This window comes from Pogona vitticeps, chromosome 4 (genome assembly GCF_051106095.1).
Source record: "Pogona vitticeps strain Pit_001003342236 chromosome 4, PviZW2.1, whole genome shotgun sequence".
Taxonomy (NCBI): Eukaryota; Metazoa; Chordata; class Lepidosauria; order Squamata; family Agamidae; genus Pogona; species Pogona vitticeps.
Genome location: NC_135786.1, coordinates 179,489,973 through 179,517,495, shown reverse-complemented (window position 1 = coordinate 179,517,495; position 27,523 = coordinate 179,489,973). Strand labels below are relative to the sequence as shown.

Sequence of the window (27,523 nt, the reverse complement as noted above, 5' to 3'; positions counted from 1 at the left end):
AAGATGGGATCCAAAGCTAGAGGCACAACTTTATCAGGCAGAATTAGAGAGCTGAACTTGGACAAATCGGGTCTACAGAATCATGAGCTATCATATATATAAAGCAGTTTGCCAGGAGGGAGATACACCTCAACTTTCTTGAAGACAAGTATCTGTTCATCATAAACAACAGATTACTGAAAGAAAACAGGGAACATTCTGGGGTTTGTTCACAAAAGAAAAAAATTAAAAGATCTGGTGATGAGAAACATTCAAGAATGTCTGTGTACTTTCTTCAGCCAATATTAGAAGATTTATATATGTAGGGAAATATGAAAACACAGTATCCTGCCAAGCAAGAGACAATAAATCATTGTGTTAGACTTAAGCGGCATTTTAGCCATGTATGTAAAGAAGGAGCTCTTGAGAACCCATGGGCTTAATTTCCCACGATGAAGGCACAGTTATACTTGTAAACAATCTTTTGAACATGAATAATTATAAATATTTAAGCACCATTGTGTTTTTAATAGTGTAATCCTAGTGTACTGTGAATCCAGTAATAAATCTCAACTAGAGTAGATCCACTGAGTCAGTGTAATTTGTTCTGTCCTCTCTCTCTGTTGCATGTATGTAGGCCTATGTGTGTATTTCTCCTATATTTTTTATTCTGTTGGAGCTCACATTGTTTGGCAAAGGAGAGAAAAGATGAGAAAATACAAATTTCCTCAGAATGGTTTATTACAAAGACCCTACACATGGACATGAGAAGAGGGAGGAATCACAGCTCTGTTATATATCTAGCAGGAATCTTCTACATGCCAGCACTGCACGCACAATAGACTTCTACCATGGTTACTCTAATATTTGTACCTTTCTGCAAGAGACACTGAAAATATTGGCAGTAATTCCAGTTTTATCCATGTTTCTTTTTCTCTAGTTATGCATTTTCTGTACAACATGTTTGCTGATGGTAAATTTAGGGGAAAAATCATCTATATACCATGTACTTAATGAGAGCTATTTTGACTTTGGATGCAGCAGCTCTAGACAGAAAATGTTAAGTGGCATCTAAACCAACTTCTCCAATATACTCCTCTTTCATGTAGTTCTTTTAACATCTATTTTCTCTAGAATGATCAGTTATAATGATATGTACTTTTGTTTTACATTATGTCAACAAAGTATTCTAGCGTTCTGCCTTTTTTGTGTTTTATTATTTCGTGGTCTGTTATTTGTTTTAATATTTTTCACTGATTACCTCATGATCCCAGAAATTCTTAGCAACCTGCTAAATCTACATTTTAAATACTTCTACCTTTTTATAGAAATCATCTTTGAAGGCCACAATTTATTGTCACAAAGTAGAATTGAGAACACATACAACTACACAGTGTCCCTTTGCAAAGCAAATTTTATTTTTCTGTTGCATAATACATTCTTCCTCTTAAGGAAGTTGCTCCTGTCCGTCTGTCTGACTTACACTACATAGCTATGATCTCACTATTTATTCAACAAAATTCCAAAGTACTTGTAATTGGCATTCTGTTTTCATATGTTTAACTGTAGCTTTGCATTCTCCGTATAATTTTTCTAAGCTTTCCTCATCTTCATGAGCTTATACTTTTGTTTTGCTCATGTCTTAGTTATTTCCTTTCGTTTGGGTCATTCCCGTGACTAAGTATGGAACCAGGTTTCTAACAGCTAAATTGTGTCTTTTGTTATTATCATTGCAATTCCAAGGCAATGCTGTTTATCATGACTGCCTTTATTGGCATACTGTACAAAATTAAAACACACCAAGATTCAAATAAAACATTCTAATGTGTGGCAGGGAACAGCCAAATAACTGTCACATTCCCAGGGGATTTCAACAGGCAACAGTCCAATAAACCAGTCCAATATCAGAAGTCCAGAAGATGCAAAGCAGATACCAAAATGCCAAAGCCAAAACACGAACCATAGTCAGCAGTTAGAGTCCAAAGCCAAGGGTCCAGAGAACAGGGTCCAGGATAAGCAGGAGTGTGGATCTGAGCCAAAGTGTTGACTTGTTGCTTCCACAAGCTTGCAAGCCTCTGGGTGCAGATTTTACAGCAACAGCAGTCATCTAAACACCTCATCCTTGGCTGGTCGATCTGATATTCTTATGGGAAGCATTCATGCGGGCTTCGGATCTCCGTGTCATGAGTCCTTGCCGAAGCTTCTCCCTCACTCTGGCTACTGGGGGAGGAGAATCTGTTGGTGATTCAGCTGCCTGCGATTCTGATTGCCCAGCATTCTCCTCAGCTGTAATTAACCCCTCAGATTCCAGATCTTCTTCGGCTGAACTCATGACACCATCCCCCTCCTCAGGACTCCCCCCTTCAGATGGGACGGGTCGATCAGGATAGGAGGCATGGAACTGTTGTACAAGGTCGGGGGTGTAAGTTACTTGCGGGTTCCCATGATTGATCCTCAGGGCTGTAGCAGATTCAGGAGTTTAGGATCTGACGAACCTCGTATTCTTCCTTGCCATCAACCAAAAAGGGTAGAGGTGGAGCCAGAGGTGGAGGTCAGGCAGAGTCCAGTGCCACAACAGGAACAAAGAGGGACCGATGGAAAACTGGGTGAATACAGAGAGTGGCTGGGAGTTGTAACCTAAAAGCAACAGGGTTGATTTGATCTGTGATTAAATAAGGCCTCACGAACCAAGGGTCCAACTTGTGTGACCAGCCAGGTCGGTATAGATAACGGATGGAGAGCCAGACCTGGTCCCCTGGTTTCAGAGGTGGCCCTTCTTGCCCTTTTCTGTCAGCCACTGTTTTGTACGCATTCTTAGCTTGCTGAAGCTGTTCTCAGAGTAATCTTGGAGAGCCTGCAACTCATGTACGTGAGCATCAGCATCAGGAACTACGGTCAACGGCAGGACAGCTGGGAAAAAATGAGGGTGGTATCCATAGGTGGCTGCAAATAGGGTCTGTTTTGTGGATGAATGTATGGCGTTGTTGTAGGGAAACTCAGCCAGGGGTAGCAAGGTAGCCCAATCATCTTGCTGATAGCAGGTATAGCAACGTAGGTACTGTTCAAGGGTGCCGTCTGCCCATCTGTTTGAGGATGGTACACTGACAACAAGTGCACCTGGGTACCTAAAACTGGTGTGCAAGGCTTGCCAGAACTGGGAGGTAAATTGGGAGCCGTGATCCAAAATTAAGTGTGTTGGGAGCCCGTGTAAAGGAAAAACATGTTGAAGGTAAAGCTGAGCTGTTTCAGGAGCTGTGGGAGGCTTGGGACATGGGACAAAATGAGCCATTTTGGTGAACAGGTCCACTATTACCAGAATGCAGGTGTACCCTTGTGACAATGGGAGGTCTGTAATGAAGTCCAGAGATACTGTGTCCAAAGGGCCAGCTGGTGTGGGTATTGGATGTAGCAGCCCTGGAAGTTTGGCTGGTACATACTTGGCTCGACGACAAACCTCACAGGAATCGACATAACGAGCAATGTCAGCGCGAACCCAGGGCCACCAGAACTCCCATGTGAGTAGGTGCAGCATCGTATATCGACCAAAGTGTCCTGCAGGAAGGGAATCATGGATCAAATAGAGCACGTTGGCTCGGAGGGGCCCTGGAGGGACATACAGGAACCCTCAGTGCAATAGGAGACCCTGGTGGTTAGCGAAGTCTCCAACAGAGCCCTCCTGGACCTCTTGCAAGCATTGCTTGGCCCAGGGATCTTGAGCTTGGCTGGCCCGAATTTCCTCAGCCAGGGACAAGCGGGTTGTAGTGGCTGCAAAGACTGAGGGTGATAGAATAGTCGGAAACGCTTCGGAGGGTGATATCGCGTATTCTGGTTTGCGGGAAAGGGCATCTCATAGTCGTTGTAGGACCTGACAAATGTGTTCTGTGTGCTGAGCAGGGTTTCGGGAGTAAATCAAAATGTCATCCAAATAGATGATCACAAAGCAATCAAGCAGGTTTTGGAAGATGACGTTCATGAACCGCTGGAAGACGGCTGGAGCGTTGGTCAGGCCAAAAGGCATGACCAGGTATTCATGCTGGCCATAATGAGTCCCAAAAGCCGTCTTCCACTTGTCGCCTGCACGGATTCTCACCAAATTGTAGGCACCATGGAGGTCCAGCTTGGTATAGACCCGTGCCTCCTTAAGGCGATCCAGGAGTTCAGATCAATGGCAGGGGGTAGCAGTCCCGAATGGTTATTTTATTCAAGGCCTGGTAATCATTGCGGGGTGGAGCCCTCCGCCCTTTTTTCTGACAATGATAACGGGTGCAGACAGGGGTGACGTGGAGGGTCGGATAAATCCTCAATTCAAGTTTTTATCAATATATTGAAGTAGAAGTAGCAATGTTTAGCTGGCTGGGTATATCAATGAGTTAAATATCTAGATGTGGAGTTAGAAGTTGGGAAAGTTCCCCACTGTGTATCCCAGGAGAAGAACCAGCCTGTGTAGCCGTACGCAAGCTACATGGTCCAGAACTCCCCCATTCCCCAGAAGGGAAGAATTAGCCACTTCTTGAGTACTCTCTAACTAGAAGACTTTGGAAGGGGGCAGACATGTCAGAATTTGACCTGATGACATATAATTATTATTATTCTTCTACTTATTTCCCTGATTACACTTAATGTTAAAATTAACAATATGCTGGTTCAATACAGACAGAAATATTCCTGTTTTAAATTGGGTATTAGTCATCTCTGGCTACTTTCCCCCTTTCATCTATCCTCCTTTGTAAAATATTTCTGGTACTAGTAAGTATTCCCAGATCCACTTACCAAACAAGACACAACAGACATCTCTTCTGAGCAGCACAAAAGAAACTTTTGCTATTTATTTTTATCTTCCATGTAGCCTGCTCAAATGATATATGATCCTGATTTTCTCTCAAGGCATCTGTGTGATCCAGAATACTCAAGGGAGAGAAGGGGAATGAGAGCAGTCACAAATGATGGCTAGTTAGTAAATCTAGCTGGTATTTGTGCATTTTTTTCTTTTTAATGGTTACTTACAAAATTTGTATATCAACTAGGTTCTTGTGACCTTTTAATTTTGCTTCTTGCCTACTTTCTTACATCCAGTAACAGACAAATTGGATTTTCTCCTACATTATTTGAGCATGATTTTAGAAGTATGAATGAAGTCAAAGTAATGCTACTGGCCTTTTTGGATACATTTTTCCTTGTGGGTCCAATTTCCTGAAATTTAAAATCACACACCTTTTAGGCAGGATGCCCCTGGATACCCATACAGTTGAGCCATTTTAAATGTTGCCCCAGTGGTGTCAGAAGCATTAACAGAAAAGCAGTTCTTACTAATAACCCCAGTGCTTGTGTAAAGGGCCCCTGTGTCAAAGCCTACTCAAGTTTTAGAATTTTTGAAATGATTTGCAATTCATATATTTGCAATACAGTGGTGCCTCGACTTATGACCATAATCCATTCCAGAAGATGGGCATTACTCGAAATGGTCGTAAGTCGAAGCACCATTTCCCATAGGAATACATTGAAACCCCATATATCCGTTCCAGGCAAAAAAAAAAATTATCAAAAAACCCCCAAACAAACAGAGCAAGCCCCATCAGAACGCAACAGGGCTGAAAAATAATAACAAAAAACCACCCACACACACAGCGATGGAATGTAATGGGGCTGGAAAAAACACCAAAAAACATCACAGCACAGAAACATAACCCCTGTAAAACCCAAACTCACCCTGCAAAACAAAGTAAATTTACTTACTCAGGAGCAGAAAGCAGCACCAGGCAGTCCAAAGCCTCCTCCGACACACACTCTCTGTTGGGGCGAAAGAGCTTCAAATAAGCAGCCGCTTTGCCTACCAATGGTTAACAATTTGAATTCCCGCCTTTTTCCCTGCCTCTTTTCTGTTTGCAAGTCAAAGCTCCGGACCCCAAGTCAAAGCAAAATTTTGCGGCCGGAGCTGGTCACAACTCGAAATGGTCGTATATCGGGATGGTCATAAGTTGAGGCACCACTGTACTTATATTTGCAATATTTCTGCAATACTTATGTTTATTACATATACTTCAATCCAAAAGACTTTCCAGAGCAATTAAGATTATACCAGTCAATCCACTGGAACAGCAGAACATTAGCAGCAGAAGAAATTAAAGCCAATTAAACTAAAGCTAGTAGGATTTTAAAAACCTAACACTGACCTTAGTTTCTAGGAACAGTCTTTCCCAGCCCCTGTCCCCTTGTTTTTAAAGGTAAAGGTACATCTTTTGGAAGACATGCAGGCAGCATCTTCATAGAACTGTATAGCCACAGTTCTTCTTCCTCAGGTTGCCTACCCCAAGGAAAAGGTTTTGAAATTGCAACATAGCTTTCTGGTCTGCATTTTGCAAAGTGAGCATGGCAACATTAGTTTACCTGAGAAGTTAACGGATGTGTATGTTTCTCCATTGTACGTGTTTTACTCATTTACACCTTTGTTCCGTAATTTCACCCAGTTGAAAGAAGCCCTTCAAAATATTTTGGCATAAAATATTATGCAGCAACATCCCAACTGTTCTTTGCTCTGCCATCCCTAGCAATCATAGTGCAGACTGTATGGTCATCTTTTGGGATCCTTTAGTGTGTAATTCTCCATGAGGGAAGCTGCTGTTGGAAATTATGTATAGCATAAAGCCAGTAAATTCAGTTCTTTTTTAAACTTTCTTCATGAATGTGGAATATTGTGCTTATCTGTCCACAATTCAAAACACCAGGCAATTGCCCAATATTGCTGTGCAGTATTGTGTCCACATTGCCAGCAGAAAAAGGATGCCAAACTTTACATATCAAAGGGCAGCCTAAATATTAAGGATACCAATGTCAGCAATCAAAATGGTCTATATTATGGACTGTATAGGATACCCTCTAGTGCTCACTACTATACGTAAACAAAGAGACATCAAGCAGAACCTGTCTCCTAGAACCTGACTCCTTTTTTCCCCCCTTTGGTTGACTACACTACACTGGGTGCTCCCAGAAACCAGTACCTCTTACATTAGAATTAAGTACTTAATAGAGCATATTCCCACAGGATTTAATTGAGCTTTTTTCCCTTTTTTGTTTGTTCTTTTGTTCTCAACCCCTTTCCATTTGATTTCAGGATACATACCATGGCATATGATGGTGCATTACACATTATCTTGTATATGTTACAAGAAAAGGAAGGTTCATGTGTGGCTCAAAGATGATCCTAGATCAGGCATTACTTTGCTGGTTTTCTTCAATTTGATTATGGGAGAATCCTAGCTTCTCTCCCACATCACCACTTTTTTATAGTAGTAGTTTTAAAAGAGGTAGCCATGTTAGTCTGTGCTAGCATATCAACCAATACCAAAATAAAAATGAAAAATAAGACACAAACATCATGGCACGTTAAAGACTAACTGTTGTATTTTAATATGAGCTTTTATGGGCAAGTCTGCTTCCTTGGACATGAGAGTCACACTCTTTATGTGAAGAAATGGCACATCTTTTGCTTCCTTCTAGGCTCTCCACATGAACAAGTACCCAGGAAAAACAGGAACCTGTTCTCTACAAATGCAACGCTCTCCACGGGGAGAAAGAATGACAAATGGGGGGAGGGGCTAGTCTGGGCATTCCTCTGATCATGCACTTGAGAGAATCATGTAAATAATTCCAGAATGAAGCTAAGGAGAACAGGGTGGAGGTAGACATGCACCTACCAGTCATCCCCTTGGATGGATGGCTCCCCATTTAGCCTGTAGTGTGCTGTGCCATGGAAGGGGCAGTAGGAAAATAGGGTCCCTTTGGGTAGCCCTGTGTGTGCTGCAACTGTTACCAGAGTCATTTGGATGGAAACCACAGCTCATTTTATTTGTAGAGGTCTGCTGTAGCCTTTAGATGACAGAAATAATAAGAATAATGTTGGCTCTATTTTTGTATACAGTCTGAATAACTTGTAGCAGATATGAACCAAACAGCTTCAGAGGAGCGAGGGAAAATCTGGCTAAATGTTCACTGATAGTATCTTTAAATAGTTCTTGTTTTTATGCTGTGCTCAGCCACATTGCAGCACCTATCATGAATTACATCACTAGCTACACACAGTTGTCCTCTCTCTTCCTTTTCTTGTGCCTAGAAATTGTGTGGTAAAAACAACAGGAAAAATCATGTTTTCCATCTGAACACTACAACTGGGATGCCTATTTAAATTTTGATACTGTGAGATACTACCGAACTCTCTGTGTAGATGACAGTTTTCTGGACATACATTTTAATATTGTTTGTATTAAAACAGAGGTTAAAGATTTAAGTCAGAAGTCAAAATATCTGTTAAGCTGAAAATAGCTTCACACATTCCGTTTAGTGGGAAAAGAGAATTTTATCCAAATTCACGCCACTGTCAGCAACTTCTGTATTTGAAAAATAATGTTTGTCAAGCAACTACAGTGGGGTCTTGACTTGAGAACTTAATCCGTATTGGAAGGCGGTTCTCAAGTCAAAAAGTTCTCAGGTCAAATCTGCATTTCCCATAGGAATGCATTGAAAACCATTTGATCCGTATCTGCTCTTTTCCGTCCATAGAAACTAATGGGAAGCTGCTATTCCGACTTCGACCACTAGAGGGGGATATTTTGTTTCTTTTTTTCTTAGGTCAAGAAAGGTTCAGGGAAGGCAGGGAAAATACAGTCCAGGCAGTACCAGGCAGTCTGAAGACTCCCAATCCACTCTCTAAACGCTGGGAGGAGTGAGGAAGCAGACAGGCACCCTTTTCACTGGCCAACAGTTAACTGAAAGTTCAAATTTTGCACTTTCCCTGCCTCCCACGTGGTTTTTTTTCAGTTCTTAACTCAAATCTAAGTATGTAAATCAAGTCAATATTTTCCTATGAGAGCGGTTCTTAAGTCAAAATGTTCTTAACTCAAGCCATTCTTAAGTCAAGACCCCACTGTAGTTTTGACCACTATTACTTAAAAAAGAGAATGTTTCCAGCCTGGCTAAAATCTTTATTTGCATGCGTTTATTAGTTCAGGTGTGTGCTTGTGAATCATTTTGTATTATAAAATGATAACTGTCTTTGCAGAAATATTGTATTTGATGTGTGTAGTTTTCTTGTCTATTATCTAGCAATTAGTGAAATGCCCAGACCTGGTATGTCTGCTGAGTACGTACGCTTGTCTTGGAATTAATTTTAAATCAGAGTGAGAAAAGTATGACCCTACAGAAATTGGGCTGTAGCTTCCATCATCTGTGGCTAGCATACCCAATGGTAAAGGATGACTCAATGTGTAATTCAAACTCGGGGGCCCTAGGCTGTCAACTTATTTTGTACAGATATCAGAACACAGCAACTTTTCCAAGGTGTCTGTAAGCCACACTAGACTCAAACCAGATGTGTAAATAATTTGGAATATAGAATGTGTTGTGTTGTGTTGTTTTTGTCATTTGCCCCAATGGAATGTGTGCTGGTGTATTTTGTTTAGTTATTGCTGCCCCCTAGAGCATGCTTATAGAAGATTGAAAATATCGCTGAAATGCTTAGGAAAGTGACTTTTTTTTAATAAGCAGTTTCCTGATGACTGAATGTTTCAGCTATGATGGCAAAAGACTTATGGCAATCCGGATTATTGTTTTTTACTTTAGCGCTGTTAAGAAGGTATGATTGAAGGCAAAATCAAAAAATGCTTTGAAGGTTGTCACATATTTAGCCCCATGTTGTCAAGGTCATTGCTGCCTTAAGATAATTTGTTGAGACAGTTTCCTGAACATCAGAAAATAGAGGCCTTATTGGAGATGCAAAAATGTTGGTTCCATTGAGAATAAAATGAGGGTGGGAACACCCTAGCTCTTCCCCTCTGGTCTTCTGCTTTCATACTCAGAGGACAACTGTGTGAAAAGGAGAGTATTATTAGAGAGTTTCCATATGATTAGGAACACTGGAAAAGCAGTTTTTTGAGTCATGTAGAAAGTCTCTATGCATAGAAGGCAGTATTTGGAACCAGTAGCAAGACAAGTACAGGACAATTAATGGACACTCTGCAGAATTAAGACTTTTATATACTCTGCTAAGAATTCCCTTTAAAATTGTATTTAAAAAGCACTGTGAATCTCAGGAATCTTCTCCATATTTAGCAGCATTTTGAACAATATACATATGTGATAACCAATAATTCTCCCCCAACAACTTTTAATATGAAATATCCATTGAGATAATATGACAGCAGGATCCAAATAAATTAATGCCTTCAAAGTCGCTTTTGTTTCAACAGGAGCATTAAGCACATGTTCTAGGTTTTTCAGGTCTACAAGATTGCACATTGATTCCCCCTTCTCATTTTGTTTAGAAAAGGATTCCTCACATAGAATGTAAACATTAAGTTTTCTTTCATTTATTTATTTATGAGATCTCAGCTCCAAATCCTTTTAAAACTTAAAAAATGAAAGTGCAGGTTGAAATCTGCACTTCTTAAGTTCTCTGCCTACATGAGACAAGGTTTAGTGATTGCTTGTCAAAGAAAGTGTCAGCTGGTTTCCTTAGCAACTTGCTAAAGATACTCTCATATCTAAAGATAGATATAATAATGTAAGTAACTGAAGAATAGTTTTCATTTTAGCTTTCTCCATAACCCCATAACCACTGTGAAATATTAAAGACAGGCTAAAAAATCAGGTATCCCTACTATACTTATTACTGTGGTTTTTTGCTTAATTTTGGCAGTTACTTACTGAGCTTGTTTATACTAGAGCAAATGTTGAAGAAAACAACTTAGAATGCATATGGAAAGAGGATTCTTTGTTGGCAACAGCCTGCAGTCATATTTTAGTTCTCAGCCCTATTAGTTATTTTAAAATCTTGCTGTTGCAGATGTTAATTTGCAAACCAGCAAGTATATTGGGAGCTGTCAAAAATATTTGCAGCCAGTAGAGATGGGCACAAACTGCTGATTCATGCCAGTTCAACCAAAGGCCACACAGCTGATCTGCAGTTAAGCACCCCACCGCTTCTGGCAGGCACCCACTCGGAAGCAGCATCCTGACCTCCCTGCCCCACCTCCTCTAGGTGCTGGCCTTGAGTGGGTGCCCTCCAGATGATGTGGGGCACCAAACTGTGGATCAGCTGTGTGGACATCGACCGAACCAGCAAAAACTACTGAATTGGCAGTTCATGCCCATCTCTAGTGGCCTCAGCTAGGATAGTTTACCGATTCAGGTTCAGGCAAAACCCAAGGAAAAAGGAAAAAGACAAAAAGACAAAAATCTTGTGGCACCTTAAATATTGTTATATTTTAATGGGAGCTTATGTGGACAAGGCCACTTCTTCAAACATATGGAGTAAAATACAGCGTTCACAAGTAAAACATTCATGCCTCTGTAAAGGTCAGTGGTGTATGGTTGCATCTCACACAGGCAGTAATCTATGACCTATGTTTGGTGTTCAGTGTTCGGTTCTATTATAATCTGATTTTGTAAACATTCCCACAGAAGACAGAAAGCAGAAAACAAGACAAGGGGGGAAGGAGGGGGGATTGTGGTACTGTAAAGACCAACTTTACAGTGCCAAAGAATGCTCCAACTACTGTACAATTGCAGTCAATTCACATGCTAGCAAGGTTGTGCTCAAAATCCTGCAAGGCAGGCTTCAGCAGTATGTGGACCGAGAATTCTCAGAAGTACAAGCCGTATTTCGAAGGGGCAGAGGAACTAGAGACCAAATTGCTAACATGCACTGGATTATGGAGAAAGTCAGAGAGTTCCAGAAAAATATCTACTTCTGCTTCACTGACTATGCAAAAAGCCTTTGACTGTGTGGACCACAGCAAATTATGGCAAGTCCTTAAAAAATGGAAGTGCCTGGCAACCTTATCTATCTCCTGAGAAATCTATACGTGGGACAGGAAGCAACAGTTAGAACTGGATATGGAACAACTGATTCGTTCAAAATTGGGAAAGGAGTACAACAAAGCTGTATATTGTCCCCCTGCTTATTTAATTTATATGGAGAATACATCATGCAAAAGGCAGGATTGGAGGAATCCCAAACCAGAATTAAGATTGCCGGAAGAAATATCAACAACCTCTGATATGCAGATGATACCACTTTGATGGCAGAAAGTGAGGAGAAATTAAAGAACCTCTTAATGAGGGTGAAAGAGGAGAGTGAAAAAAAATGGTCTGAAGCTCAACATCAAAAAATGAAGATCATGGCCACTGGTCCCATCACCTCCTGGCAAATAGAAAGGGAAGAGACAGTGACAGATTCTACTTTCTTGGGCTCCATGATTCCTGCAGATGGGGCAACAGCCACTAAATTAAAAGACGCCTGCTTCTTGGGAGGAAAGCAATGACAAACCTAGACAGCATCTTAAAAAGCAGAGACATCACCTTGTCGACAAAGGTCCGCATAGTCAAAGCTATGGTTTTTCCAGTAGTGATGTATGGAAGTGAGTTGATGCTTTTGAATTGTGGTGCTGGAGGAGACTCTTGAGAGTCCCCTGGACTGCAAGGAGAACAAACCTATCCATTTTGAAGGAAATCAACCCTGAGTGCTCATTGGAAGGACAGATCCTGAAGATGAGGCTCCAATACTTTGGCCATCTTATGAGAAGAGAAGACTCCCTGGAAAAGACGCTGATGTTGGGAAAGTATGAGGGCAAGAGGAGAAGGGGACGACAGAGGATGAGATGGTTGGACAATGTCATCAAAGCTACCAACATGAATTTGACCCAACTCCGGGAGGCAGTGGAAGACAGGAGGGCCTGGCGTGCTCTGGTCCATGGGGTCACGAAGAGTCAGACACAACTGAACAACAACAAAAGACCAACTGTGAGCAGTAACATGATTAGAGATAGCAGAAAAATAATGTGTGTTAGTATAGAATATTAACTATTTTTGCATTTGTTCAAGACTGTAATCCATGCATCCTATTGAAATCTACAAGAATTGCTCCTAAAAGTACATGCTTAATATAAAAGATGTTACTTCATTTAACCTTACAGAAATAATTATCAAAAAAGTTATATGGATTTAAGTTTGTGTTCAGGACATCTTGGGAGTCAACATACTATTTAAACCAGTGGTTCTTAACCTTTGTTACTCGGATGCTTTTGAACTACAACTCCCAGAAACCCCAGTCAGGACAGCTGGTGGTGAAGGCTTCTGGGAGTTGCAGTCCAAAACTCCTGAGTAACACAAGGTTAACCACTGATTTAAACTATTTTTTCCATTACTACAGAAATGAATGTTTGATCAGAAAGCATCATTTAGAATCCGCATACAAATCACAGATATATAGCTCCAGCCACAGTTTCAGAAGACACATAAACATTTGCTACACATGGAGAATTTTTATAATGGTGCCATATACCTATGTACTGAGAAGATATCTGTACATGCCATATATGTCTATACCAGTGGTTCCCAAACTTTTTCAAGTTGTGACCCCCTTATGTATAATAGCCAAGAAACCTGTAACCCTCCTGCCAGGTTTGCATAAAATGGCATTTTTAATGGGGTAAATAGTCCCTTCTCAAGCTTCTTTCTCCCTCCAAGGGGCCTGTTTCTCATACATACACATATATGCTAATTTTAATATCCTGCTCTGAAAGGTCAAGGAAGAAATTATTTACCAAGGGCTACAACACATATAAGGTGACCTGCAACCCACCAGAAAACACTTTGTCACAACCCCCAAATAAGAAAACACCAGTCTATATATGGAGAAGATACTTGTACCTAATTAATGTGTTAGGATTAGCAGTTCATCAGACATTGGCTAAAATCCTATTGTGCAGCTCTGCCTGTGCTACAGGAATGACATCATTAACAGCAGCAGATTGCCGCTGATTGAAGTCTCCTTTCTGCAATTTTGGAATGCATGAAACTTTATTGTACTGTTTGCAATTTTGGGGCCTGCATTGCTTTTAAAGGGAAGCTTTAAATCCGCGGCACTCTTCTGCTGCCAGTACTGTAATTCATGTTGCACAGGTGGAGCTTCACAACAGGATTTTGGCCTGTACAACTGTACAATCTTGAGTATTCCAGGTGTTCTTGGACTGCAGCTCCCAGAAACCCCAGATAATCACAGCTGGTGGTGAAGGCTTCTGGGAATTGCAGCCCACAAAAACCCAAGGTTGGGAACCATTGAACTAGAACATTAGGATAGTGTATAATTGTTAAAAATAAGGAAACTTTAGCTCTAAGTCAACCTGGCATACTCAGATCAGCACTTAAAAACATAAGGGCCCTGCTAGATCAGGCCAAGGGCCCATCTAATCCATTTACCTGTATCTCATAGTGGCCCCACCAGATACCTCTGGGAGCACACGAGACAACTAGGTACCTGTCTCCTGATACCCCTCTCCTGCATCTGGCATTTTGAGGTACCTTCCTTTTAAGCCTGGAGATTATACATCCCCATCATGGCTTGTAACATGTGATGGACTTTTCCTCCAGGTACCCGTCTAATCATCTTTTAAAGGCATCTAGGCCAGATGCCATCATCACATCCTGTGGCAAGCAGTTCCACAGACTAACAACACGCTAGGTAAAGAAATATTTTCTTTAGTCTATTCTCACTCCCCCAACACTTGATTTGAGTGGATGTTCCCCGGTTCTGTTATTGTGTGAGAGGGAAAGGAGCTATCCACTTTATCCCTTGCATAATTTTGTACGTCTCAATCGTGTCCCCCCTCAGGAGCCTTTTCTCTAGACTAAATAGCACCAAGTGCTGTAGCCTTTCCTCATAAAAGAAGTGCCCCAGCCCAGGAATCATTTTAGTTGCTCTTTTCTGCACCTTTTCCAATTCCACAATGTCTTTTTTGAGGTACGGTGACCAGAACTGTACGCAATACTCCAGGTGGAGCCTTACCAGTGTCAATGGCATTATAATGTTGGTTGTTTTATTTTCAATCTTTTTAATGATACCTAGCATGGAATTCACCGTGTGCATGAAAATACTTCCTGCAGGGAGAGGATTTTCATGGGAACTAAAACTGTTCGGTTTGTAGGCAGAGTGGAAGTCCTGTGTCTTTCCTTCCTTGAACAAATCTTCAGTCTTTGCCTTGTGATTTTCATTGGATTTTGACATATAATATTGTATGGGGGAGATCAGCAATCATTTGAATCAGGTCTGTGATGCAGGAGAGGGGGAGATAAATCTTTTCTCTGAATGCTGTATGAATATCTGTCCTGTTTCTCCACTGCAACTAGTAGCATTCTGGTGAGGTTCATTAATGTCAGACAAATGTGCAGTTGGAAATGTTTAAAAAACTCCTTCTGCATTATTACAACCCAGATCTAAATCTAAGTTCCCTGCAGCTGCTATTAGTGCTAAAAGTGAAAATTCTTGGAACATCAAGAATTGCTGACTGGTTTGACTCTTTCACATCAGTTGTGTCACAATTTAGCATGGTAGGGATAAAAAGACTGTGTTATCATTATTGCTATTGTCAGAAGTGTTATCTAATATGTGTGCAAGGCACTCACAACATTATATATCCAGGCACCACTCCAAATTATGACGACTCCGATGTTCTATGTTTTTTCTGTAAAATCAAAGTGCATATTCAAAATGTAAGCAGTTACTTGAGGGGAGATATCTGATTACTGTAGCTGAGCAACAGCAGGGGAACCTCCTAGCTTTCTTCCCCCTTTGGGCCCGCTCCTCTTTAAACCTTTCGCCAAATAGTTATTCCCAAGCAAGCAGCCTGTGTAGTTGCTATGGCAATTTGCCTTTCAAATTCAGGTACTGTAATCAGATTCAGGGCTAATCCTGCTAGCATTTACATCTCCCCCAGCAGATCTGTCTCAGTTTTTCTCCCTTGCCTTACTCTTGTACCATACCCTGTATCTCTTGCCTGGCTCGTGAAAATACAACTCTAAGTGAACATGTAACTCTCTGATCTGGAAATAAGGTAGGAATATGTCATAGGGAGGATGGTTAGTCTCAGGATTTTGGTCGAATGGCTTTTGCAAGAAAATCTTGACTTGAACATTTTGACAGATTGGTTGCAAGGAGAGAGAAATACAATACTTGGCATTTGTCCTGCAGCATGTATCAGGTAGAGGGCTGTTTGCTTACAGATTTCGATGCTTGCCTATTCCAACAGTAACTTTTTCTATTCTTTGATCATGAGTAGTATAAAAAAATGTCAGTGGGGTTGGGTGGCAGTTGTAGTTTTAATATTAGATCTTCTGTACATAACAGTTATGCTTTTCCCCTCCCAGCTTTTTAGAAAGAATAGACAGTGTCAGTATGCCCGACTACACACCCACAGATCAGGTGAGTAAAATCAGAAACAACTGGTAATAAATTAAAAGTCAAAGTTATACATTATTTAATGTCAAACACAATTTATTTGAGGGGAACGTGTATTAGATGAGCAATGGATGAATTAATCCAGTCTCCTATTATAAGTTACTAACCACAATTTTTAAAATGTACTGTGCTGGTAACACAAAGACTTGCGACTGTTGTTTTGTGTGTCCATCAGTCTCCTATTACTGAGAGACATGTATCACAATAGTACCTAAAATAAATTCATAGCCATTCAATTTTTGTGTTGTGGGAGAGTGACACATGAAGAAACTGGGCACTTCTCAAACTGTCTGAAAGGGAGATGAACAGTTTGCAAAATTATATTGGATAGTTCCTCAATAATTAAGAAGTCTTCAAAAGTATGTCTGTGATCTCAGCATATAGGAGAATGATCACATTCTTCCTGAATGACTGAAATGTTGGTATTTCACATAGAATCATTGTAGGGTTGGGAGGAACCTTGGAGGTCTTCTAGTCCAACCCCCTGCCTAAATCAGGAGACCTCATATCATCCTGGACAGATGGCTGTCTCATCTTTACTTGAAAAGTAGCATTATAATCCAGTTGTATAATTGCATGCCTTTTAAAAGTGGAAAATGTCATATACTGATTTTGTTTCTTGTTTCCAGGATCTTTTAAGATGCAGAGTTTTAACATCTGGGATTTTTGAAACAAGGTTCCAAGTAGATAAAGTAAATTTTCAGTAAGTACTGTAATCATAATCTGTCTTTTGTGGCCAGTCAGTGGAAACAACTAAACTGCCTTTTCAAAATTATAAAATTATGTTTTTCAGGTATTTTTGCCCTTTTAGGACACAAAGGAAGAGAAAAACTGAAAAGGTGTAGAGTAGCATAATCTTTACTGATCAAGTACTTCTAAATTATTGTTTATTAAACGTATGTATATTTGTGTTTTTGGTCTACAAGTCCCAGAATTCCCAATGCAAACATAGTCCAAAATCACATATCTGCATACCTCTGTTGTTTATAAAATATGAAGACTCATTGATTAATTTACTAAACTAAGCACAGTGGGAAATATTTCTGTGTCTTTATATACTGAAAGCTAAAGACTGAAAGTATTTTGGACTTAGTGGTAACGACACATCCAAATTGGGAAGTCAAATTTCATAATTTTGTCTACAAAATAAATGTAAGTCCTAGAATCAGAATTCTAATTAACATTAGCGTATCATCATTATCATCATTATCTTAGAACTACAGAGCTTAAAGGGACCGTATGGATCGAGTCCTAGCACCTGTCAAGGAGGCAAAGTGGGGAATTTAATTCTAACTAGAGATGAGCATATTTGTATGTGAATACAAATACCCCCGCACGGGTGGAGATAATGAGGGACAGTCCATTCACTGATGCGCTAATGCCGTGAGGTCCGCACTGCCGTCTTATCACTCCAGAGATCTAAATCGCCAAGCCACTCTCCGACCTGGCAGAGAGGCTTGTCGTCCCGCCTCCTGCCAGGGGTGGCTCGGGAACTGCAATCTCTAGAGCGATAGGACAGCAGCACGTACCTCGCAGCATTAGCATATTGGTGATTGAATAGGGCAGGACCCTCGTTATCTCCACCTTTGCGGGGGAATTCGTATACGAATACCAATACTCCCATCTCTAATCCTAACCTTTTCATCTGTTTGAGATGTTCATATATCCTGTAATGTTCTCATGTCCCAGCCTGTACAAGTGTAGTAATCCTGAATAACTTCTTCATCTTGGATGAGTGTTGGAGGATTTCAGAGATCATTTCTGTGAATAGCTAAAGAAATGGATTGCTATCTTTTTAACAATACATTTTGGCACTTTCTTGTTAAGTTCCGAATATAGTGACTGAGGCATACTTGTATGTAAGTTTGCAATCTCAGCCAGAGTTTTTGCCTTTTTACAAACTGAGCATTCTGAACTCAGCTGACCCAGCAGCTGTTAATGCTAAATTCCCTAGTGTGGTCAGCAATACAGCATCAGTAATAGGATATAAGGTTTTGCAGCAACCTTAAGAATATGAGTGACTGCCAAAAATAAAAAATAAAAAAGTAAGAATGTTCTGCTTATCTTTCATGCAATATTTACTGCAATTCCATCTGGAATTATGAAAGAAGCATCACATAATACATAAAGTATGATTTTCCTTGCACTTATGAAAATAACACCTTCTGATTTTTCAATAGCATGTTCGATGTAGGTGGTCAGAGAGACGAAAGAAGAAAATGGATACAGTGTTTCAATGGTAAGGTACACTTTTGCATTACAAGTTTATTCCAAGGCTGTTTATCTCCTTTTACATTACAGTGGTACCTCGCTAGACAACAACCCCACTGTACGACGAATCCGCAGGACGGTGACTTTTTGCGATCACTATAGCAATTCACAAAACAGTCATTCCTATGGGGAAATTCCACTGGACGTCGATTAGGTCCATGCTTCGCAAACCGTTTGTTTGCAAGATAACAATTTTTCTGGCTCCGCAAAATGGCTGCCCTGTGTTTTCCAGAACCATGCTTCGCAGGGCAGACATTTTAACAGCTGATCGGCACTCGGAAAATGGCTTCCCCTATGGGCGATCTTCACTGGACAACAAGGTAATTTCCCCATTGGAACGCATTAAATGGGTTTCAATGCATTCCAATGGGGAATTGTTTTTTGCATGACGACAATTTCGCATAACAGCGATTTTTCCAGAACGCATTATCGTTGTCATGCGGGGCACCACTGTATATTGCAAATATGCCTTATATAGATTATTTATTTAATTTATATCCTGCTCATCTGGTCTATTCAACCACTCTGGGCGGGATATAAATATAGATTGAGCTGAATTTCTTAGCTTTAGAAAATCTTTTATCATTTTGCCTCTATAATTCTGGCAACTTCACCTTTGGAACATCCTTCCCCCTAAGATCTGCCTGGCTCCCTCACTGGGAATTTTTTAAAATAAACTGAAGACCTGGCAGGCCTTCCCTCCTGATATTACTTAATTTCTTCCCCTAGTTTTTCCATCTTGGATTATGTTTGCTTGTTTTAGTTTTTTTAATTGATGTTTTTAATTCTATTGCTTTTTGGACTGTAAACTGCCCAGAGTAGATTTATCTAGATGGGTGGTATAAAAGCCAAATAAATAAATAAATATTATAAATGCTATTGTAAAATATGTTCAAGCATTTACAGTAATAACTTGTGCAGCATATATTTGTTTGATTAAATTTTTGATTTCTCTTTATTTTGTCCATGTTATAATATCCCACAGATGTGACGGCCATTATTTTCGTTGTGGCCTGTAGCAGCTACAACATGGTCATAAGAGAAGATAACAACACCAACAGATTACGGGAGTCTTTGGACCTTTTCAAAAGCATCTGGAATAACAGGTAGATTTCCATGCAGAAAGAAATTGTATGTGTTTGATGAAACTAACAAATGTCATTAAGCATTTAGAAAAACTTTGTGGAAAATTTAAACATATCTGAATTTTGTTTCTGATTGTTTTGTGCTTTCAAAAAAAAGCCTGGTGTTGGAGATATATTATGGATACTGATAAAATATTGGACTGCAACTTGAGAAATCTAGATTCTAGTCCCTGCTCAGCCATAAAATTCCCTCAGTGACCTTGGACTGCTTGCATTGTCTCAGCCTGATTTTTCTCACAGGGTTGTTAGCAGGACAGAATGGGAGAAGGAGAACCATGTGCACTGTCTTAACCTCACTAGAGAAAAGGTAGTTACATACAGTTCTAATATACAAATACATCATTGTAAACAGTATGCTCCCAATCCAGATATCTTAAGTATTGCCAAGTGGAAACAATTGAGAGGGTGATCAGATGGGCATATAGCTTGCTCTTTCGTTTGTTTTTGCTATGATTTGGTTCACTCTATTTTCTGGCAACCACATGCGTTTTCAATAAGAGCAATCCATCCCACCTCTTCTACAAGCTGTCTTGCTCCTTTCTCGCAGAGTGTTAGGGCTGCAGTTCATGTGATGTGAATGGAAGTGCTCGACATCGTCCCATTCTGTAGAAAGTGTGGTTGGTAAATTCACACCCAAATAGAGCTGTGGAGAGTGTTTTCTGAGGTGACAATCGTGTTATATAATCCATGGATTGTGACATTAAAAGGGAGGGTGGAGAAACCCCCTCCTCTATTTCAGTCTTTCTCTTTGAAAATTATTCCCGTAATTGATGCTATGCAATTCTAATACATTGCAGGTGTATCCATTTGTTTTACCGAGTGTGGTTTTTATGCGAATTCTTCCACATTAGAAAGTATTTGTTAGTGTTGTTTTACTGAAATGAAGTTTATTCACAGAATTTACACTGGCAAGGACTCTGTCAGTCCATTCAAATGCAGGATGCTTTGCTTTATAATTGAATTTCATGCATGCCAGTGTTTGCCTATCACCCCATAGATTAAATGGCAATATTTATAGTTAACCTTGTCAGTCCATTAGGAGGGGGAAAAATTAAGGATGAGCAAAATATGAAAAGTAATGAGCAAAAGAGCTAATTAGAACTCTTCTTCATGCTGGATTTATTTGATTTTTAAAATTACTTTATTTGAAGTATTCAAATATCCCTTTCTGCAGCCCAAGCACTCCCCAAAGCTGCCTACCACAGATCAATATTAAGGGAGTTATTGCTTGCAGGCTTATAAGCTAAAAGACATGGCACAAAAGGAAAACTTATTGGAAGGAGAATGAGCAAAGCAGGCTCTTGCACTACTTCTTACCTACATGATGACATTCTCATCCACAGAGCAGAAGGCATTGATGTTGCAAGCTATGCATGGTTCAGAAAGAGGCCTTGGCAGTCCTGCAAGAAATAGTTTTGAATCCAGACCTTATTTTACTGACATGGCCGGTTGTTCCAGTGGCCTTTCGAAGGGGTTCAGGGGAAGGGGACAAGCCTAACTGGAGAAAGTAGCAGCACATGGAGATGAGGAAGACAACAGATCATCTGGCTATCTGCTGCTACAAGCAAAATTCTGAGCAAAAACCAGGGATATGAATTTCTGAGCAGTATATGAAAACCTTTGTCTACAGTTTGTGATCACATGTAAGGAAAAGTAGAATCATTAGATCTGGTTTGTTTAACATAAAAGTAGCTATGGAAGAACATACTGTACATTGGTCTGGCTTCAGTATAAAGTGCTGCTTAAACATACCTTCCAATGTAAATGTAGATATAAAATATCTTCTTGTTAGCATACCAAACTACCATACTACATATATAATTCACTTGCAAAATTCACTTATAATTACATAAAAGTGTTTTTTAAAAAGAAAAAGAATTGACTACATTAACAGAAAAGTGATATGCAAGCTAAGTGATATCTACCTCTGCCCATTTTCCAGGCAGAGCTTAGGAAAAAAGTTATTTTTGAACTAGAGTCCCCAGAATCACCCAGGCAATAGTCTGTGACAAATGTTGGAAAAGCTGTTTTTGGACTACATGACAGCTATAGAATTCTATGTGCTTTAATCCAAAAAATAATGCTGATGAAAAGGGGCAGGTATCACTTTCCTGCCTTATTTTGTGAGCCTCCAGAAAAAAAAACGAGCTAGCTACTTATAGGAGGTCAGAATGTTAGACAATGTATGAGTCTGTATTAATATTTGGGTCTTTGCAGGTGGCTACGGACCATTTCTATCATTTTGTTCTTGAACAAACAAGATATGCTGGCTGAAAAAGTTTTGGCAGGGAAGTCTAGAATTGAAGATTATTTTCCTGAATTTGCACGTTACACTGTACCTGAAGATGGTGAGTTTCTTAACTGCATAGTTATCTAACTAGAATATTTTTGCTGTCTTTTAATGCTTATATGCCATGCACAAATTCCTTAAATGTTTTCTTGCACAGGTATGAAAGCAAATGTACACATACAAAACAGAAATAAGTTTTTCTACATATATTTCATTACAAGCTATGCTAAAACCTGCAGCTGGCGAATTGGATAGTTAGTTCAATATGTGACATTTAACCCCAACTCCTTGGCTGTACTCATGCACTTTGGGTTGCCAGGAGACAATGTTGAAATGGCAGTAGAAATCATAGTTGGCCTCATTCCTATTAGCTAGAATCTAGATCTAGGAACCCATGTCCTATTTGGTTCTCTGCCCACTAAGCCACACCCATCCTATTATAGACTCCAGTGCTATTCATTAATTGAAGATAAATCCTAATGCACAAGCAAAGAGAGCTGACCAGCTTCTCTCTTCTATTCTTGTTCTCGCATATGGAAATCTGAATCTGAGAAAGAGAATGGTTTCTACATGTGGTGGTTTCCCACATAATTGGTACACTGAATAATCAGTGGACCTGACTGCATAGAGTTACTCCACATGCATCCACCACTCTCCTTTCTATATTCATCTCTCCGCATCATGACAGCTAGGATGTCAAGGTAGCCTACTCTCTCTGATAACATGCTAGGATTAACCTGTTAGATTCCCCTTTCTGACTGCTCTCCTCTCTCACTTAGAATTATGGACCTCTGGGCAGTAAGTGTGTCAGATTAGTTTTAATGCACGAAACGAGTGACCTTACCTTTTTGGCAGTATCAACCATAAATGTGCCACAGACTGATGTTTTGGGTGTGGAGTAGATCAGTCTCATTAGGTTGGGGGGGAGTGAGGAGTGCTGTGCCATTTGGCACCCTCCTCCTGTCCAAACAGCAACATCTTGTAACCTGATCAGCTGTCAATTTAAGAGCTTCCTGAATCATCTGCAGAAGGTCTGGGGAAGGTTTTTTTTCCTTCTGTTGCTTCTCTCTCCCTCTGTGCCATTCTAGCCTCAGATAAAACCAAGTGCCTTGGATAACTGAGGGCATGAAGGAATGGAAGCCACCAAAGGAAAAGCAGCAGCAGTGGAGGTGGGGTGGCTCCTGAGTAGCTAGATTTATTTATTTGAGGAAAGTCTGCCTATCCCTCTTCACACCCTTCTCTCGCCCTCCCCATCAGCACTGAGGAGAAACAGACACACTGTGTTCTGCTGACAAAGCCCACTCCTTGCAAGACCAAGTCACACAGCACCTATTTCAAAGAGAGAGAGAGAGAGAGAGAGACTGTGAAAGGCAGCCGCAAGACTGAAGAGAGAGAAGGGGGTCATTCTGTCTTCTTACTTTCCCTTTCTCCTTCCCTGCTTCCCTCCCCTTGTTCTCCTCCACTTTCTCTCTGAAAAACTCTCCTTTGAAATCTGCAGCAGGAGCTGGCTGCTATCACCCAGTCTGAACAAGTGTGCCAAAATGATTGCATGCCCTACCACTGGGCCAGAAAGATGCACAGCAGCTCTTAAACGGGAAGAATGGCTCAATCTAAATATAAATGCAAGTGAATGCAGGCTCTTCCCCTCCCCGCCCAGCCAAACCATGACCTCAATGATCCATAGAATATATCTACTGTATATGCTAGTGTGGACAAGCTCACAGATACCTGGAAGCTATCACAGTCTCTAGAGACCCAAGTAACTATAGTGACAAGGACTGTCTTTTATGAGCTACAGCTGGTGTTCCAGCTCCAGCATTCCTGTGTGAGATGTGATCATAAAATGGAGATTTAAACAGCAATCTACTGAATGTCAGCTAGAGGTTACTTCAGGGCAAAGAGCTAGTTTCTACTCTGCTTTTACACTCCTGCATTTGTGAATTGAATATGCTTTGGTTATTGCCTACAACTTAGGGTTTGCTTTTAAGGTTTTGAATGTACTTCTGTACCTATATAGGATGGCTTCATGTCTTGAGTAATGTAATGTGCCCTCTGTGGGATTCCGTTATTTGTGTTCTCAACTCTACATCTAGTGCAGAATGTAGCTATTAAGATTTTTTGGCAGGTGCATCAAGCCACTATTATACAATATTGTTATTGAAAAATCTGCACTGGTTGCCTTATTGCTAGTGAGGAGAGATGGGGATATTCGTATTCAACTATCCCCGCACAGGTGGCGTTAACGAGGGTCCAGTGCCATTGGAATGGACAGTCCACTCACCGATCCACCGCAGACGCAAACAGTGCGATTCTACCAATGGATCCTGGCGGGAGGAAGAAGGACAAGCTTTGCTGCAAGGTCGAAGATTGGCGCGCAGATTGCGCACTGCGGATCCATTGGTAGAATTGCGCAGTCTGCGTCCACGGCGGATTGGTGAGTGGATCGTCCGGCTCCATGGGACTGGACCCTCATTAACGCCACCTGTGCGGGGATATTCTTATGAATACCCCATCTCTAACTAGTGAGCCAGAGTTAAGGGTTTTGTTTCTTTTAATTAACCTATAAAGTTCTGAACAACTTGTGGCATGCCTAGCTGAGAAAACATTTGGTCTTATAGCTCTGTAGATTCTCGCACATTTGTGCAACATACTGCACACTTCCATCTGAGCACCAGCAGAAAGAATGTGTTTTTCATGGAAGTGCCCATTCTCTGGAATCTCCCTACGTATGTTTTGTTTGAACAAGGTATACGTAATATATGTACATTATGCTGTAGTTTTACCTTCACATGCCATTTGTTAAAGGTGTAAATAGCAGAAACATGCTGTAAAACAAATAATACAAATGCATTGTTTGAGTTTCTAACTATGCACATCTTTCTCTCGTAGAAAAATAAACAATAGTTTTTTTATCATAAATCATTTACTTTTTTTTCATGACAGCAACACCAGATGCAGGAGAAGATCCCAAAGTTACAAGAGCAAAGTTTTTTATCCGGGATGAATTTTTAGTAAGTAATATGTTAACATTTTTCAGAGGCTACATTTATTTATTTACTATCCCTAAACCATTTTTACTACAAAATCCTTTGCTATAATATTCAAATGCAGTAATTATATGAAAGAGCAACTTTTGGTCACCTTGATGGGTTATTCATCTCGGAACTAAACATGGGGAGTGTGCCCCTTTTGGATCTGCTGGACCTCCTGGCAGGTAAAAGTGGCATCAAGCATTGTATCCTTCTAGGTGCTATTTCTAAAATCTGGAGCCACTGTTTTACAGTTCCTATAGTCATTTTTGGAGTGGCAAGCTCAGAAGGTGGTGTTGAGGACACCTGTTCTACACTTATGGTATTCCCATGGTTCTGTTCTATCCCCCATACTCAGCAGTGACTGAGTGTGTGTTCTGTTCAGTTAAAACTAGTGCACTAGCTGTACCCATTTCAGGAGCTGGGCCACATAGCTGTGTGACCATCATGAAACATGCCTTAGTTAAATACAGTGGACCCTCGACCTATGGAATTAATCCGTATTGGAACGGTGTCCTTAGGTCAAAAAGTCCGTAGGTCGAAAATGCATTTCCCATAGGAATACATTGAAAACCCATTAATCCGTAACCCACCCAAGAAACACCCACACACACAAACAAAATTAAAATAAATTTTAAAAATTACAAACCTTACCTTTTCGAAACCTTCCAGGGGTCCCCCGCAGCCGCCATCGCCGCTGCCGGAGGACTCCCGAGGGCTTCGGCGCCGCTGCCAGAGGCCTCTCGGAGCTCCCCTGTCCCTGCCAATGCAGGTTTTCCCAGGGTGGACTGGGCCTACCAGGGGAGGGCTTCCCCCAGTAGGCCCGGTCTACTGCCTGGGAAAGCCTGGTAGACTGGGCCTACCGGGGGAAGCCTACCGGGGGAAGCCCTCCCATGGTAGGCCCGCTCTGCCAGGCTTCCGCGGGCAGTAGACCAGGTCTACCAAAGGAAGCCCTCCCTGGTAGGCCCGGTCCACCCTGGGAAAGCCTGCATCGGTGGGAGGGGAACCTCCAGAGGCCTTCCCCGTGAGCCACCCAGAGACCTTTGGGTAGAGTGAGCGGCATATAAGTTGAATAAATAAATAATGGGAGGATTCTCGGAGGTCCCCCACCGCACCAATATTGCCTCTGAAGCACTATCGGCGGTGGGGGGGGACCTCCCAGATGCCTCCCATGGCGGCAGAGAAGCCCTGGAAGGCATCCGGAGGCAGATCTGCGGCCTACGGACTGGAAGGTGGAGGCAGGGAAAGCATCCCTCTTCTGGTCCGTCGGTGGATTCTCTGGCTGCAAGTCGAAGTGAAACTTTGCAGCCGGAGAAGTACAGATCTCGAAAAGTTGTGTATTAGCACACCTGGCAAAGAAATATACTACATTTCTTGACCCTTTCTCTCTGCTTTATTGATTTTAGGTCAGCTTTTGATTTGATTCCAAGGAACTTGTTTCAGTCCAAATTAAGTAAAATAGATAAGCATAGGTAAAAAGGTGTATTATTTTTCATCAGATGATTAGACAATCAAATATTTAGCTAACTTAGATCAAACAGCAGGGGCATGTCTCAAATACAGTTCTTTTCATTTCCAGTTGCATTTTTCAGTTTAGCAACCTGGCCTGCTAATTTATTTTTAGATGACTAGCTTCCCATTTCTATAAGAATTACTCTATTACTCTAGTGTAAGGTGATTATGTTATTCGGTTGTCATTAAAGAATTTACTATCCTTTTTCAATACCACTAGCTTTAAAACAGCTTATTAGCAGAAGTACCCAGTTTCACCCAGGTTAAAACCCCATTATTTGCATCCCAGTGTTCTAGTTCTATTTACCCAACCCCAAACCATATCTTTCTTTGCCATGCTAGTCTTTTTCCTGTCTCATCCCAGTGCCCACCCAGCCCAGTACTCAGTTCCCCTCATATGGAAGTGGAATTTCAAGCTTCGAAGTATGGGGCTACTGATTTCCATTACACTTATCCACTTAATACTATCTGAAGAACTATACTGTCAACCTATATTATTTGTTAGATTTTTTGTCATCAGAGCATATTACCACCTAAACCAATTTTTTGAAATACTGTTTACACAGCACACATTGTTGCGTGATTTTAAAAAAAAAATCCAAAACCCTTGTGAACAATTTGCAGCCAGAGGGAAAGGATGTCCTAGTTGCAATATGCTGTTATGGTCCTGGAAATCTTTTGGGGGACAAGCTTAAGTTCTAACATACAATTTTGGTTGGGGAAGGAAGAGATCTCATTGTTATCTGACAGGCACTGCTGACAGTTAATTATCATTGGATCCATTTGAGGCTCTGGGGTAACTAATTCTGAGATACAGTAATTTCTGCTGTTTAAACTGGGAAATCAGTAGCATCCACGCAACAGTTTATTTTCTAACTTTTACTATTTCAGATATCTTTCAGAACAAACTTACTTTAAAAATATTCATGATATACTGGCTGAAATGTTGCTTAGTGTAGCAAATCTCAACTAGAGTAGGCCAGTGGATCACTGGAAGCTATGGAGTTAACTG

The 27,523-nt window shown here is 40.7% G+C and overlaps 1 protein-coding gene and 1 long non-coding RNA gene across 7 annotated transcripts in view; one reads left to right on the top strand and one right to left on the bottom strand.

Annotated features, from left to right (window-relative positions):
• GNAL (G protein subunit alpha L) overlaps nt 1-27,523 on the top strand; it is a 148,150-nt gene that overhangs the window by 114,672 nt on the left and 5,955 nt on the right. For 5 of the 6 annotated variants that reach the window (XM_072998797.2, XM_020793527.3, XM_020793525.3 and 2 more), the window contains exons 6-11: nt 16,174-16,228; nt 16,894-16,967; nt 18,445-18,503; nt 19,521-19,641; nt 21,898-22,028; nt 24,914-24,981. In XM_072998797.2, coding sequence (XP_072854898.1) covers nt 16,174-16,228; nt 16,894-16,967; nt 18,445-18,503; nt 19,521-19,641; nt 21,898-22,028; nt 24,914-24,981 — 508 coding nt within the window. Of the gene's footprint in view, nt 1-16,173; nt 16,229-16,893; nt 16,968-18,444; nt 18,504-19,520; nt 19,642-21,023; nt 21,556-21,897; nt 22,029-24,913; nt 24,982-27,523 lie in introns of those variants that run through there. The other variant, XM_072998796.2, reaches the window with a different exon arrangement.
• On the bottom strand, nt 407-21,062 carry LOC144588550 (uncharacterized). The gene is made up of 2 exons (XR_013544160.1): nt 20,998-21,062; nt 407-9,834 (listed from the first exon to the last, which is right to left on the bottom strand). It is a non-coding gene; the product is annotated as an uncharacterized LOC144588550 (long non-coding RNA).